Here is a 14606-nt window from a genome sequence, read left to right as displayed (position 1 = left end):
TCAATCCGACGTCAAGGTCTCATCGGACGGTCTTTTTCACCGTCGGACTCTACCTTGGGAGCCTTTTATGCGCCTTTCCGATCTCTCAGTCGTTGGATGTACCCGCTCGTATTGTCAGAACTTTTGCAGCATTGCCACTCTTCGACCTTGCGATCTCTATCGATGGAGGACTCACATCGGGTGTCGAGCACCCTATTGCGGGACACTACCTGCTCGTGTTATCTCCATGCCTTTTCCCCCATTGTCAGGAATGAATACCCCTCAACGCGCAAGATGCGCGTTGATGACCCCCCTTTGATCTTTGCATGTTCATACTTTTACTATAGGAGGGTGATCATCCCTCTGCTCATTGTAATGAGCCATGGAGCGCGGCAACTCGGGGCGGCGCTTGTGTTTCATTGTTGTAAGACTAGCTAGACAGTGAGAGATGTTTGTCTCGGCAGTTTAGGCTGTACATTATGCCGTGAAAGGACATGGACATAGATGCTTCAGCTAGCTTATACACGCCTTTGAAATATTGATGTCTTTCTCTCCCGAAGAAGTGTGCCAAAGTCTTGATTGTTCATATGGGTCGTTGAGACTTGTCAACGCCGTGGCCGATACTTTCGACTTGCATACATGTGGAGTGTTTGAACTTGTCCTGTCTCGTGAGCGATAAGCTCTTTGGTAAGCTGTGGGGGAACAAATGTAGCTGTCTTCATACCTACCTAGTCATGGGTCATTGAATATCTAACTAAAGGTAGGAGGGTCCGCCTAGGTATCCTTCTGAAGTGATAGCGTGATGAAATAGTTGAGGCATGTGGTGGTTTCACTCAACATTTTGCGGAGAAGAGCATCTAGCTCACTTGCAACTGTAAGAGCAGTGCGCCATTGATACTGTTCGTTACTTGAAAATTGCGGGTATAGGCTCGTCATTCCTCTACCGTTGAGAAAAGTTTTATCATTTTGAATTTTACTCATGCTATTGGGGTTTTAACCTATACATTTTCCCCGTGTAAGTTGCGTGTGAAAGTTGCACGCAATGCTGCGGGTCTTGTGAACCCGAAAACGCAGAAGACGATATATATGGGTACCCAGAAGTAGGAGAATCAAACGCCAAACCTTTACTGATGCTGCCGTCGAAGAATAATGCTCGTAATCACAGAGTAAAATCCCATTCCTTAAAGGCCTCCCGGAAGGCCTCCACGTCCCTCGTCTCCTCCTCCACAGACTGCGCGCAGTCCTGCCAGCTAACCCTGCTCTCGAGCCCCAGGAGCTTCGCCAGCACCCTCCTGCCAAACTGCAGGTCGAAGCGCGCGTCTCGCGCGAGCGGCATAACGAGGGACTTTCCCTTAATCTTGTCCTCGCCGTTGTCCGCCCACAGCCAGACGCGGAAGAAGTCGCCCGCGGTCGCCAGGTCCTGCAGCGGCATGTCCGCGGCGCTGAAGGCCGGGTACTGGAGATTCTCCGCCTCTACGCGGAAGGCTGCCTCCGCGAGGCCCTTTTGGATCAGGTCGGCGGGGACGGCGACGAGCTGCCAGATGAGGTGGACGTTGCGGTCGCGGCTGATTTCCCAGGTGACGGCGCCGAGCTTGTGCGAGCTCTTGGCGGCGATCATGGCCTGCAGGGACTCCTTGAAGCGTGACATCTCGTTGTACGCCTTGACCGCCTCGCTGGCGGGGTCCGCGGTGCTGCCCATGCTGGCTATCGTCGGGGCGTGCGGCAGCGGGATGATGATGAAGTGGCCGGGGAAGTTGAGCCCCTGGTCCGCAAACGTCGTGGGCGTCGGCAGGGGCCCCTTTGCGGTCGTGACGTACGCCTCGTCGCCGATGCTGCAGCACATGTGCGCGGAGATGTTGGGGTTCGAGAGGCAGAAGTAGCAGCGGTCGGGGCCCGGGGGCGGCGAGGCGCGGCGGCGCTTGTGGCGTCCGTGGTGGCCGTCGTGGTGGTTTCCGAAGCGGCTGTAGCCTCCCTCGTCTTGTCTTCCGCGCTTGTTGTTGGTGGTTTTGGATGCAAAGGGTGAGGCGGTGGCGCCGGGGGGGATGGTCGTGTCTGCGGGGTTGAGTGTGAAGGCGTACATTGCCTTTGCCTTTTTGTCGTTGCCATAGGGGGCCATGGAGATGAATCGTGTGGCGGAGATGATGCTGGGGTCTTTATCGGACTGCTGGACGAATGGCTCCCTTTCATAGAAGAAGGCGTCTGGGGAGGCTGAGATGTGATACCGAGGCTTCAAGGCGGCGCATAGATCTGCAATCTCCTCGGAGCTGCTCACAAGAGCCTGATGAGAAGGCTCGAGGACCACCTTGGAGCCAGTCCAGACCTTGGCCGGCCACATGGCGGTCAACAGGATGTCGGTGCTGTTGGCGCCTCGCAAGGCCTTTGCATCGCCTGCCGTGTGAAAGGGCAAGTGCTGTTCTTGTGATTGGCCGGCCACAAGGTTCGGATCGAGCACGCCGCCGAGAGTTACGATTCGGACGCCTTCGGAGGTCTTTGTCACGCTGCGCTTCCCGAGGTAGTGGAGGTTGGGACATATCTCTTCGTCTGCTTCGATCTTGGCTGCGATCCGGGGCGGCAGGGGATGAATGCCGACGGTGAAGTAAGTGGGAAGGGGAACCTCGATGGATCCCCCTAGCAGGGCGGATATCGTCTCGTCGTCGGTATCGGTGGTGAAGACGTCGCCTGCGAGGATGGCGAGAGAGAACTGGTTCTTGGCGTGGAGGGTGGCCAGCTTTTTGAATGCGGGCTCGAGCTGGCCATTCAGGCTACCCAGGACGATGCTAGCAGAACGGAGGATGTCAGTATGTTGAACTCTGTGAACGACGGTGTAATCCGTACATCTTGGGTGCAGCCATGTTGCCAGGATAACTTGAATTAAGATTGTATTTGTTGTGTCAGTATATGATAGTGTAAGGGGGAGGCATAGAGTGGTTGGCGTTGAAAGGCAAGGTCAAGGAGATGCAGCACAGAGTGATGTGTAAGTGTCAGTGGCAGCTTAACGCAGGTGAGATGCGCGAACACGCGACGTCAAAAGCTCGGTGCCGATAAGGAATTGCGCCTTACACGTGATTGGCCAATCGTGCGCACAGTGGAGCACCGCTGCTGCTTATCGGTTCGGCCGACAATCTGCCGACCAAAAAAATTTGGGAACTTTACAGTGGAGAGGAAACAGGATGAACCAGCTCCCGACTTTGGACGCTTCACGACCTGCGGCCGAAAACCTTTTCCTCAGCTTCCCCCAAAAGCCGCCGCCACGATGCCCGCCCGATCCTCCGGCCGCATCGAGAAGGCGCGCAAGAGCAAGAACTCGACGCCCCATCAGAAGAACCACCGGTGGGAGTCGTTTTCGACCAAGATTGCAAAGTTCAACTCGCTGCAGCCGCTGCGCAAGGTTCGCCGACATGACCTCGACACCGAAGACCTGGCCGCGACGACGTCCTATCTCCAGAACGGACTGCAGAAATGGAGCGAGCTCAACATCTCAAAGCCCTTCTCCTCGTTCAAGAGGGAGGTGCTCCCGCTGTGCGACAGCCTCCCGCAGATTCTGCACTTTGAGGAACGAATCATGGCGTCCTTCGCCAAATACATCTCGGAGCAGGACAAAGAAGGGCTGGAACCGCTGCTCGATCTGTTGACGGCATTTGCCCACGACCTGGGAATTCGGTTCGAAAAGTACTTTTCACAGAGTCTGGAACTCATCCTGGCCATTGCCGGACGGCCTCAGCCAGTCGAGGTCATCGAATGGACCTTTGGTGCCCTTGCGTTTCTGTTCAAGTACCTGTCCAAACTTCTAGTTCCGGATCTCCGACCGACATACGCCGTCATGGCACCGCTGCTCGGCAAATCCAAACATCCTCCGTTTATTGCCCGGTTCGGCGCCGAGGCCATGAGCTTTCTTGTCAGGAAAGCAGCGGCTCCTTCACTCCGCGAGACGGCCCTTGTGTCTTTCGTGGACTACGTGCGGAATGACATCTGCAAAATGTTGGAGGATAGGCAGTTCATGCTGTACAAAGATGGCATCATGACCATGTTTGCCGAAGCGATCAAGGGAACAGATCGAACCATCCACTCGACTGGACCCGCCATCTTCATCGAGCTCATCAACGCCATTCCAAAGGAGGAGTGCACACTGGCTGAGGTCACGACATGGACGGACTTGGTCTGTGGCGTTTTGACCAGCGTGATCCATCATACTGGTGCCGACACCTTCAAGGAATTTGCAGAGGCGGTCCTTGATAGATGCGAGGCCAAGATGAAGGAGCCTCATGACGAGGATTCCCAGTGGTGGATGGTGCCATATGTCAGGATTCTCGGCGTGCTCGCCGGTGTCCGAAAGGGAGGTCGGATTAGCGACTGGCCACGCCTCGTCCGACTCCTTGTCGAGCTCCTTTCGACAGCCACACGGCCTGTCGATGAGGCCACCGAGAAGAATGACCTGCTGTGGGCCTCGGTCGTTGTTAACGTGGCGATCGCCTGCCATCACGCCCCCATGGACTCCCTCATCCCTCAAATCACCCGTCTTCTTCAATGCCTGACAAGAGAGCCATACATGAGATTATTCATACCATTTTGTTCGTACTTTAGCGAGCTTGACCCGAGTCGATTCGGAAGCCTGTTCCGCAATGACTTTCAGAAGTAAGTTGTATGACCTTTACCAATTGGCTTCAGGCGTGTGCTAACATTGCCCAGGTTCATCGCAACCCATTGGTCTCAGGGACAAAACGAAGACATGCTGTGCATCTTGTTGCCGAAGATCATCGAGAATCGAGGATTCCCGCCTGCTGGAGAGAAAGACTGTTGCAGACTGCCTCAAGCATGGCAGGATCAGATCGTTTCCAGATTTGAGAGCCTGGAGATATCGCCTTTCCCCGAAAGAGGACCTTACGATAAGGACCCTCAAACCTGGAGAGACCGATGTCTTCCCAAATATGCCGCTCTCCTCCGAATCCTCGAGTTGACTTCTGTTCATCCATCGACCAACGCACGAATTGCCGAGCTTCTGTTGCGCAAACTCAAGCTCGCCCTTCGGCCCTCGTCTTCACTCGCCTCTGACGAGGTCAACTTCATTGTCAGCCAAGGGTTCCATGCCTACCTGGGGATGAGCAAAACTGCAGGTTCCACTGATCCAAAACTCGCTCCCCTACTCCGAGCAGCCGTACCGCGATTTGCACGGTCTGTGGGCTTCCTCCGGACCTATCTGGCCTACGAGCAAACATTCCCAAACGGGCAGGAAGTTGACAAGAACGAGGGGTCCGGCAGCGACACCTCAAACCCTGAAGATGATCCAGTGATCCAGTCTCTGGTTGACAACCTGACCTCCCCATCTCATGACATTCGGCTGGCATCATTGGAATTACTGAGCAAGATGACCAACGCGCCGAAACAATCTCAGTGTGTCGAGATCATGCTTCAAATTGAGCAATCTCCGTTGACGCTGGACCATACTCGATCAATCGCCATGTATCTGCGCAAGCTTGGGCAAGAATATGGCTCATTGACAGACTCGACTTGGCTGAAGAAGGGAATACCAAACTTCATGTTCGGTATGCTGACAGTCAACCTGTCCCCAGTCTGGGACGACTCAATCGAAGCTATGAAGCAGGTTGCCGAGAGTAAATCTGGCGAAGATGCTATCGCTGCCACCGCATTCCGATGGCTGGAAGTCCCATCGCCGCGATGGACACCACCGCAATCCGACAGTGGCTCTCCTCGCTCTTTCTACTCGGACTTCGAATGCACCGCTCTGAACTATCTCCAGGCGGCAGCAAAGAGAGTCCAAGAAGCCTCCGACACTTCAAATGATATGATGCTGCAGAAGTTTGACGACAGTCAGAGACTGGTCGAGCCGTTCTCAACAAACGCCAAGGCCCAGGCGCTGAAGGTCTTTAAAGCACTGCCTTCCATAGCCGAGAGAAGGTCCCGCCAGCTTGTGCCTCATCTATTTGCCTGGGCTCGGGAAGAGGAGGATGCGCCTGACGCCAACGGTGAAGATGACGCTCAATCTCAAGCAGCATTCTGGTCATTGGCCGACAGAAAGGGGCTTGTCGCCGTGTTCGCACAGTTCATCAACCCGAGAGTCTTGTACCAGCATGAACAAGTGTACGAGGTCTTGCTGCAACTGCTGGCGAATGGTGACTTGGACGTCCAGAAGCTCGCTTTGAAGGCCATCTTAGCATGGAAGCAAGATGGCGTGAAGACTTATCAGGAAAACTTGGAGTACCTTCTCGACGAAGCTCGTTTCAAGAACGAGATTACCGTCTTCCTCCAGGGAGACACTGCCATCAAGCCTGAACACCGAGCCGAGCTCATGCCAGTTCTCCTTCATCTCCTGTACGGTCGTGCGATCTCGAGAAAGGGCGGAGTTGGCGGCCGTCATGGTCAGCAAACCACCCGACTCGCCATTCTCAGGAACCTATCTATTGAGGACCTCGGAGGCTTCCTCGACATTGCCGTAGGGAAGCTTAAGGGCGTGCGAGTGGCTGGGCCGGCGGTGAACCGGAAGAAGCTTTTCGACCAAGAAATCATCACGGTGCGAAAGCAATTCGGTTTCTTGAACATGGCCCAATCTCTCATCTCCGAACTCGGCACCAACGTATCTCCTTATATGGACATACTTGCCAACACAATCCTGTACTGTCTCGTCTTCTCTTGCAGGCAACTGAGCGGGACGTCTGCAGAAGCGGATCCCGATGCTCCTGAAGAAGAGGAAAAGGCCAGTAACCACTCTCTGCTCAGGTCGACGAGGACAATGGGTCTCAAGTGTTTGATTGCTCTCTTCCAAAATGCACAGGACTTCCAATGGGAGCCGTATCAGGACATCATTCTCGAGGAAGTGGTGGCACCTAGACACGAGAATCTGCCATCTGAGACTGCACAGGGCGTGTCGGGCATGCTGCAGCTGTTCTCGACATGGTCCAATCTCCCGAAGGCGGCCCTGTTCCTCGCTCCTCACGGCGATGCGCTGCCGGATGGTGTTTTACCAAAGGTTATTGCATGCATAGCTTTCGAGAAGTCGAAAGAGTCAGTCAAGATATTCGTCATGGAGATTCTCTGCAGCTTGGCCAGGCTGGCCTTGGCTCCTGCTAGCGAATCCGAGTTCAACGAGATTATCAAAGCCGAGCTTCTGGATCCCAACGCAACCGCGATCCTGGACAATATCACCACGGTCTTGAGGATTGGTGATATCAGCAATGCGCTCTTGGAAGCTGGCATTGAGACCATCCTAGCTCTAGCCCCCATGTTCCAGAGCCTGGAACATGTTCAAGCAGTCATTCGAATTTCGAGCTTCTTACTCCAGCAACCAGCACGCCGAGTGAACCCCAAGCTCAAGGGCCGAATCCTCTTGGTTATCGAGAACTTTGCGTCGCTACCGGATGCTGCAAAGGATGAGGCGCTGCTTCAAGAGGTGTACAAGACCGTCTCTGCCCTTTTCAGCTACTTCAAGGACCGAGAAAACCGCGCGTCGTTGTGCCGTGTTCTGCTGGCCATCTCGAAACAGGATGCCGAGATTGAGACTGTCGCAAGCCTATGCAACGAGCTGAACCAGTTCAAGGAGGGTCGCATTGACGAGCCGGACTATGACAGGCGGCTTGCCGCGTTTAGTGCCATCTCGAGCATTCACGGTGTTCCATGGACTCCTAAGCAATGGCTGCCAGTTCTTCACAACCTCATCTTCTTCATCCGCATGGATGAGGAATTCGGTGTGCTGTCGTCCAACGCCGCTGATGGAATTCGACGTCTGATTCAAGAAGTGGCGGACTGCCAATCCCAAGACACAAAGGCCGTCTTTGATGACTACCTCAAGCAGATCCTCATGCCCTCGATTTACGGCGGGGCTCGAGAAGAGTCGGAAACCGTGCGACGAGAGTACCTTCGTGTCCTGGGCTTCCTTCTCACTACAATGCCCGAATGGGCACCGGTGGCTGACCTTGATGGTCTCCTGAATGAGCGTCAGGAGGATTCTTCCGAACCGACGTTCTTCTTCGATATCCTCAGTCCAGCAACCTCAAAGCAGATGGATGCTATGCGAACACTGGAAGCGGCCAACGCAAGCAAAGAGATGGGCAGCCAGAACCTGACGCAGTTCTTCATCCCCTTACTGGAGCACTTCATCTTCAGCAGAGCGGACGGCGGTGACGATCATGGACTTGGTGCGCAAGCAGCAAACACAATCAGCAACCTGGCCATGTCTCTCAACTGGAACCACTTCCGCACAACATTCCACCGGTACATTGGATACATCGAGTCGAGGCCGGAGCAACAGAAGCATACCATCCGTCTTCTGGGCAAATTCACTGATGCCCTGTTGCTATCGCTGCCTGGGAGTCGAGATGCCGAAACGATGGAGGTAGACCAGGAAGAGAGTTCGTCTTCTGCAGTACGGCGCTTGCGTCTGATGGCCCCAAAGCCTGCAGAGCTGTCTACCCAGATCAACGACTACTTCCTCCCGCCACTGACCAAACACTTGCACCAAAAGGACGAATCCGAGGTCAGCTACCGTGTCCCCGTCGGTATCACCATCATCAAGCTCTTGAAGCTGCTTCCCGGTCCCCAGATGGACCAGAAGTTAGCTGGCGTCCTGACCGACATCTGCCATATCCTGCGTAGCAAATCTTGGGAGGCAAGGGAGATGACCCGAGATACCCTTGTCAAGATTGCCGTTCTTCTGGGCCCTACCTTTTTCGGGTTCATTCTGAAGGAGCTTCGAGGCGCCCTCACCAAAGGCTACCAGCTGCACGTTCTTTCATATACTGTGCACTCCATCCTGGTTCATACCGTGCCTCAGTTCTCACCTGGCGACCTCGATCACTCCCTTTCTGCAGTTGTCAACGTGATCATGGACGACATTTTTGGCGTCGTTGGCCAAGAGAAGGATGCCGAGGGCTACGTGAGCCAGATGAAGGAGGTTAAGAGCAGCAAGAGTCAAGATTCTATGGAACTGCTTGCCAAGAACGCATCAATCAGTCGCCTCATTGAGCTTGTGCGGCCATTGCAGGCTATGCTGATGCAGAAAGTGGATCTGAAGATTGTTCGCAAGATTGACGCCCTTCTGACTCGCATCACGGCGGGACTTTTGCAGAACCCGGCTGCCGAGAGCCGAGACACTCTGGTGTTCTGTTACGAGGTCATCCAAGAGGTGTACAATGCACGGAACCCGGAGGCCGAGCCGAAACTGGACTGGAAGACTCGAAGGTATCTGGTCCAGCGAGGAGCCAAGAAGAGCGGCGACAGGGGCCAGACCAGCAAGCATACATACAAGCTGACTCGCTTTGCCTTCGAGATGCTGAGATCGATGGCGAAGAAGTACGATAGCCTGCGAACCCCCGAGAACCTTGCTGGTTTCATTCCCATCATCGGTGATGCCATTCTCGAGGGCGAAGATGAGGTCAAGATTTCGGCCTTCCGACTCTTGGCAGTCATCGTCAAGGTGCCCTTTGGGACCAATGATGGAAACAACGTCTACAAGATTGCCGTCAAGGAGGCCACAAGGTGCATCTCAATGTCCACTTCGACGACGACCGAGTTGGCACAAGCGGCTCTGAAGATGCTTGCCGTCGTGCTGAGGGATCGTCGGGATATTGAGATCAAGGACGCTGCCATCGACATGCTGCTGGGCAAGCTGAAAGACGACTTCACAGAGCCGCTGTATCGACACATCACTTTCAATTTCCTGCGCTCTGTTCTCGATCGCCGCATCGAGACTGCCACCGTCTACGATACTCTGGACCAGGTGGGCACGGTCATGATTACCAACGACGACAAGGACACGCGGGATCTGGCACGAGGCGCCTTCTTCCAGTTTATCCGGGACTACCCCCAGATGAGGTCCCGCTGGACAAAGCAGCTCAACTTCGTGGTCGCCAATCTCAAGTACGATCGCGAGGGCGGCCGTCTCTCCGTCATGGAAGTGGTCCACCTGCTTCTCATGAAGTCGGCCGACGATTTCGTCCAGGAGGTTGCGGCAACCTGTTTCCTGCCGCTGTTCCTGGTCCTCGCCAACGACGACAGCGAAAAGTGTCGCCTCGCGGCCGAAGCGCTGATCAAGGAGATCTTCCGCAAGGCCGACAAGGAGCGAGTGCTTGCGTTCCTGAACCTGCTTCGGTCATGGCTCGGCAAAGACGGGAATGCGACGGTCGTCAAGCTTGCCGTGCAGCTGTTTGGCTACTACTTTGAGTGCAACGAGGACGCTGCCAAGAACAAGACAGACTTCAAGCTCATCTTCGACAAGGTCGTGGGTATCCTGGGCTCTGGAGATGTCCGCGACGTCGATGGGGGACTTGTCTGTGCCTCGATCGGTGTGGTACGCACCTTTACCACAATCTTCCCCGACAGGACACTGTCTGCCAACAGAGAAGAGCTGTGGGCCAAGCTGCCACGCTGCCTCGGGCACAAGGAGACGTCGGTCAAGCTGGCTGCCGTCCAAGTGATCAGTCTGTATCTCGCCGACTTTGCCAAGGGAGGCGCCAACACTCCGGCAGGTGAGGATGTCGAAGGATCTTATGGCCTTGCGCTCAGGGCCAGCCACGTGCAGGAGCTCGTTCGCCTCGCGCTCAGTGCCTTGAACGGCCATGAGGTGGATGAGAGCCTGGCACACGAGCTGGGACAGATCCTCATCTTCCTCGGACCCCGTCTCCCCGTCGGAGAGTCGCCCGATGCTTCTTCAGATGCCGAAGCCGAGACGGAGGAGCTCGAGGCCGAGGACAAGGAGGAAGCCAGTGCCAAGCCCAAGGACTTGCAGTACCTGTTCTGGCGCCTGTCTCACATCCTGCGCAAGGAGATCCGGCCCAACGCCGTCGCCATTGCGCCCAAGGTCGTGGCCATGGAGGTGCTGGAGACGGTCTGCCGCCGCTCCTCACTCGACCGGCTCCAGCCCTCTCTGCGCACCATCCTGACGCCGCTGCACAACCTGACGGACCCGTCGATCCCCGCGCCGTTCAGCATGGACGAGGCGTTCAAGACGAAGCACGAGGGCCTCAAGACGCGGGCGCAGATCATGATGGACTCGCTGCAGAAGAAGTTTGGCACGGCCGAGTACAGCAAGCAGCTCATGGCCATCCGCGACGAGGTCAAGGCGCGCCGTCTGCAGCGGTCGAGCAAGAGGAAGATTGAGGCGGTGGCGCAGCCGGAGAAGTACAACAAGGACAAGAGGAAGAAGTTTGAGAAGAACAAGGAGCGCAAGAAGACGCGGTCGAAGGAGCAGAAGGTGATGAGGCAAGCGTATAAGACGTGGTGAAGAATCTGAGAGGGCGTGGCATGTGTCGTACGGCGAGCGGCGTTTTCTTATAGACTGATATGTTGGGCATCTTTAATGGCGTTTCACGAAGAAAAAGTAATTCTGTGATTGTTTGTCAATCAATACCATATATATATTTACATATACACATATACTGTTTGCTAGAATCGAGTGTATAAGCATCAGAGAGAGTTTCTTTCAAACTCCCCCTTTATATGCCGTCGCTGCTTGTCAAAGATTTGCGAGGTTCCCTGCAAATGATCGTTGACGCCGTAGATGTAGCTTTTCCATATAGTCGTACAATAGCCATCCTCACAACATCTTCATCCAAAAAGCCTCCCAGTTCCCCCTTCCTAATCATGACGAACCCCCAACTTTCTTCTCTGCTTCATCCGCCAACTGCTCCTCCTGCACCACCTCCTCCGGCCAAAACTCAATATCCCCATCCTCCCCCAGCGAACCCCTCTTGACCAGCTGTCCCTTCTCCCGCATGAGGTCCTCGACCGTAATCTTGCGATCGCCAAAGATGTTCAAGTGATCGCTAATCACATGTCTGTTCCGACAGCTCGGACACGTGATGAGCGTGGACCCGTGGTGGTACGCCTGCTTGGAGACGTTGTGGTGCGAGCGGTGGCCGCAGGGCTGGCAGGTGAAGGAGAGCTGGTAGAAGGCCGGGCCTTTTGGCTCGGGGCGGTGGCTTTCGCTGGCGGGAGGATCGGCGGCCGTGGAAGAAGGCTCCTTTGGAGGAACGTGTTTTCGTGGAGGAGGGCGGGGGATTGCGTGGGCGTAGCCACGGGGGTGGATGCGGGTGAGGATTCCTGTTGCGGTTGTTGTTGTTGGTGGTGAGGATGAGGATGGTCGGAGGAGGGCGGATTGGCGGAGGGCGGACTTGGGGAGGGATGTTGTTGGGCGGAGGAGGTGTGATAGTAGAGATGATGCTGGTTTCGTGGCCATGGCTGCTTTGTCTGTCTGGCGCGTGAATTATGGCGTTTGAGTGGTCTGGTTGAAGAAGAGGAGAGAAGCTGGAGAACGAGGTTTGGTGATGGTGTTGTATGTATGTACGATGGCGGAACTTTTTCGGCGCCGGACGTCATTTTGCGATTTTGCCGTTTGCTGGGGACGAGGTACGTACCGCGGTGTTCTCGGGAAGTGGTCTGTGCGCGGGCGTGGATGGATTTCCTAATGGGGTAATCGGCGTCGGGCTCTCGAATGAACTTGCAGCAGCTTAACAGCTCGCATTATCTTGAATGATGAGGGCAGTTTTGGCCGCATTGTGCTTGTTCATATCTATAGTTACTAGGAATAGCTTGAACGGGATAGAGTTGTATGTCTTTGATGCATCATACCATCAGATGTTAGAGACTGGCTTTATCTCCTCGCAGAAAAATCGCAGTGGACAGCGGCTGTCTACTAGCAGTGATTTGATGCCAGAAACAAGGGGAACGGACGGCTTCTCGCGTCGACAAGGTATCAGTTGCAGCTTCCACGAGGATCTGGATAATCCAGTCTCATCAGAAGCAAGTCGTTTCAACTTATGCCGTATTATCGCTTCCCACTGTAGTCAGTTGACCGCTTCTGGTTTCCTCGCCGACCTGTTGCAGCCATGCGTGCCTTCTCACTTGGCCTATTGTGAACATCATATGATCTGCCAGTCTTCTTCTACGCCTCAGAGTCTCCATCTATGCCTCTCTTCTTTGCATACTGCTCCCGTCAAGTGTTTCCTTGAAAACCCTTTCTTGCTACACACTCCCCTTCTAAAGACTGCTCAACATCACCGGCAACACTACTCTCACTTTGTCTTGATCTATCCAGTACCGTGGACCTATCAGATCTTCACAATTTCCCCCATCCGAGCACCTACAACCTCCGGAGACAGCCTTGAAAGAGAAAAATGCACCTCATCCGCATCATCCAATGTGTTATTCCCTTCGTCACTCTCTGCCTCGCCCAGGCTGATGATCGATCCCTTACCCTCAACCTGATCAACCAGGCTCGCGCGGCTCAAGGAGTCCAGCCTCTCACCTGGAACGACAACCTGGCCTCTTATGCCCAGTACTGGGCAAACATCATGGCGGCTGGCCAGCAGCCCTTTTCGCACGCTCAAGGTTCTTACCGGCCTCAGCAGGGAGAGACGCTGTTCGAGTACCAATCGTCCCAATGCGATGCGGCCTACGACAGCCCCCTGCAGAAGGCCGCACAGACTTGGCTAGCACAGGCCTCGCTCTACAGCGGAGCGCCTATCGCGGATGGACACGAGCCCTGGCTTCACTGGTGTATGTGATGATGATGATGATGATGATGATGATGATGCTTCTATAGTCATTGTATTGCTGACATCAAATGGCTTACAGCACAGTGCATGTGGTCGACGACGACGCAGATTGGCTGCGCTCGAGCCTACAGCATCTCGGAGGCGTACAAGGTGTACGACGTGTGCCGCTTCTTTCCAGAGGGCAACATGTAGGCAATCCAGATGCTAATTTGTCTCTGAGGATTCATATCGCTAACTGCTGCTCCACAGAGTTGGACAGCGGCCGTTTTAGGTGCCTTTTGTCAAGGCAGCTGATGATGGTTGGCATGGTTGGCGAGGGTATGCTCGATGGTCGTATTGCCAGCCTCGTGGAAATGGTAGTCAATATCTGCAGCAAGACAATGCTTCGGTAATAATTGGAAGTCTACAAAGTTGGCTCCAAGCAAGAAAATCGTCTTGTAGCTTGTGATGTGTCTGTGATGGCGTCTTTGATGGGAAAAAGAAGGCAACCATGTCCAGAGTACAGGGTAGCATTGCAGTACTCGTAGATAGTACTTGCACAAATGTAGTTTGTCCCCACCGCTCCTTACATAAGCAAATTCCTCCCATCTCTTGACAAGGCAGAGAGAGAAAAGAAGACAAGCCAAATTTTGGGGCAAGACAAACACGCGATCCAACGTCCACGAGTCGCGACTTCGAACCTGCGCCGCCTCATTGCCCGGGTTTCCCGCTTCCGCTCCTCCTCTCGCCTCCATCACCATCTCCATCTGCTCCTCGTCCATTCGCGTCCTGTTTCTCACCCCCCCTCCATAGCCCGCTGCCCCGGCAATTCGAATTCCAAGCATCCTCGCAGGGCTGCCTCTGTCGGCTGCGATCTTCCCTCCCAGCGCGGGGACTCGCCAGCTTGCGCCCGCGTTGTGCTCCCTCGCGCGATGAGATAGCCGACAACTCTGTCCTCCAACCCAGAAGAAGAAATCCGCAATGGAGCGATCAAAACCCCAGGCGTTCCTGTCCTCGTATGCGCCGCGACTGCGCACCTACAACAACTCTCTCTTGACGCCCGTCCTGCCGAGTGCGCCGACGGGCCCTGTTTCGCGGACGACCAAGCGAGGAACCACCATCATCAACTACGCAGAGGACGGCTAC

At 54.9% G+C, this 14606-nt stretch overlaps 5 protein-coding genes across 5 annotated transcripts in view; 3 read left to right on the top strand and 2 right to left on the bottom strand.

The window, feature by feature from the left end:
• Positions 1-1137: 1137 nt before the first annotated feature.
• On the bottom strand, positions 1138-2837 carry BBK36DRAFT_1136460 (hypothetical protein; the record flags this gene model as incomplete). The annotated part of the gene is made up of 2 exons (XM_024892985.1): positions 2815-2837; positions 1138-2756 (listed from the first exon to the last, which is right to left on the bottom strand). Exons 1-2 carry the CDS (start codon positions 2829-2831, stop codon positions 1139-1141), a joined length of 1635 nt encoding a protein of 544 aa, XP_024746253.1. The 5' UTR covers positions 2832-2837.
• Positions 2838-3232: 395 nt separating this feature from the next.
• On the top strand, positions 3233-11209 carry BBK36DRAFT_1127729 (hypothetical protein; the record flags this gene model as incomplete). Its single annotated transcript, XM_024891547.1, has 2 exons — positions 3233-4611; positions 4666-11209. The coding sequence occupies 2 exons, from the start codon at positions 3233-3235 to the stop codon at positions 11207-11209; spliced, it is 7923 nt and encodes a 2640-aa protein (XP_024746252.1).
• A 420-nt stretch (positions 11210-11629) lies between these two features.
• Positions 11630-11971, bottom strand: BBK36DRAFT_24967 (zf-DNL-domain-containing protein; the record flags this gene model as incomplete). Its single annotated transcript, XM_024897993.1, has 1 exon — positions 11630-11971. A coding segment is annotated over one exon (342 nt), but the record flags the coding sequence as incomplete, so codon positions are not given.
• A 1129-nt stretch (positions 11972-13100) lies between these two features.
• BBK36DRAFT_8027 (PR-1-like protein) lies at positions 13101-13752 on the top strand (the record flags this gene model as incomplete). Its single annotated transcript, XM_024898555.1, has 3 exons — positions 13101-13482; positions 13561-13669; positions 13731-13752. 3 exons carry the CDS (start codon positions 13101-13103, stop codon positions 13750-13752), a joined length of 513 nt encoding a protein of 170 aa, XP_024746250.1.
• Positions 13753-14440: 688 nt separating this feature from the next.
• Positions 14441-14606, top strand: part of BBK36DRAFT_1183987 (SNF5-domain-containing protein) — a gene marked incomplete at its 5' end in the record, with an annotated part of 1933 nt that continues 1767 nt past the window's right edge. The window contains one exon of the mRNA XM_024896378.1: positions 14441-14549. Within this exon, the coding sequence (XP_024746249.1) occupies positions 14441-14549 (109 nt within the window). The remainder of the gene's footprint in view (positions 14550-14606) is intronic.

This window comes from Trichoderma citrinoviride (assembly GCF_003025115.1).
Source record: "Trichoderma citrinoviride strain TUCIM 6016 unplaced genomic scaffold BBK36scaffold_15, whole genome shotgun sequence".
NCBI classification, from domain to species: Eukaryota; Fungi; Ascomycota; class Sordariomycetes; order Hypocreales; family Hypocreaceae; genus Trichoderma; species Trichoderma citrinoviride.
This window is presented reverse-complemented; position numbering and strand designations above follow the sequence as displayed.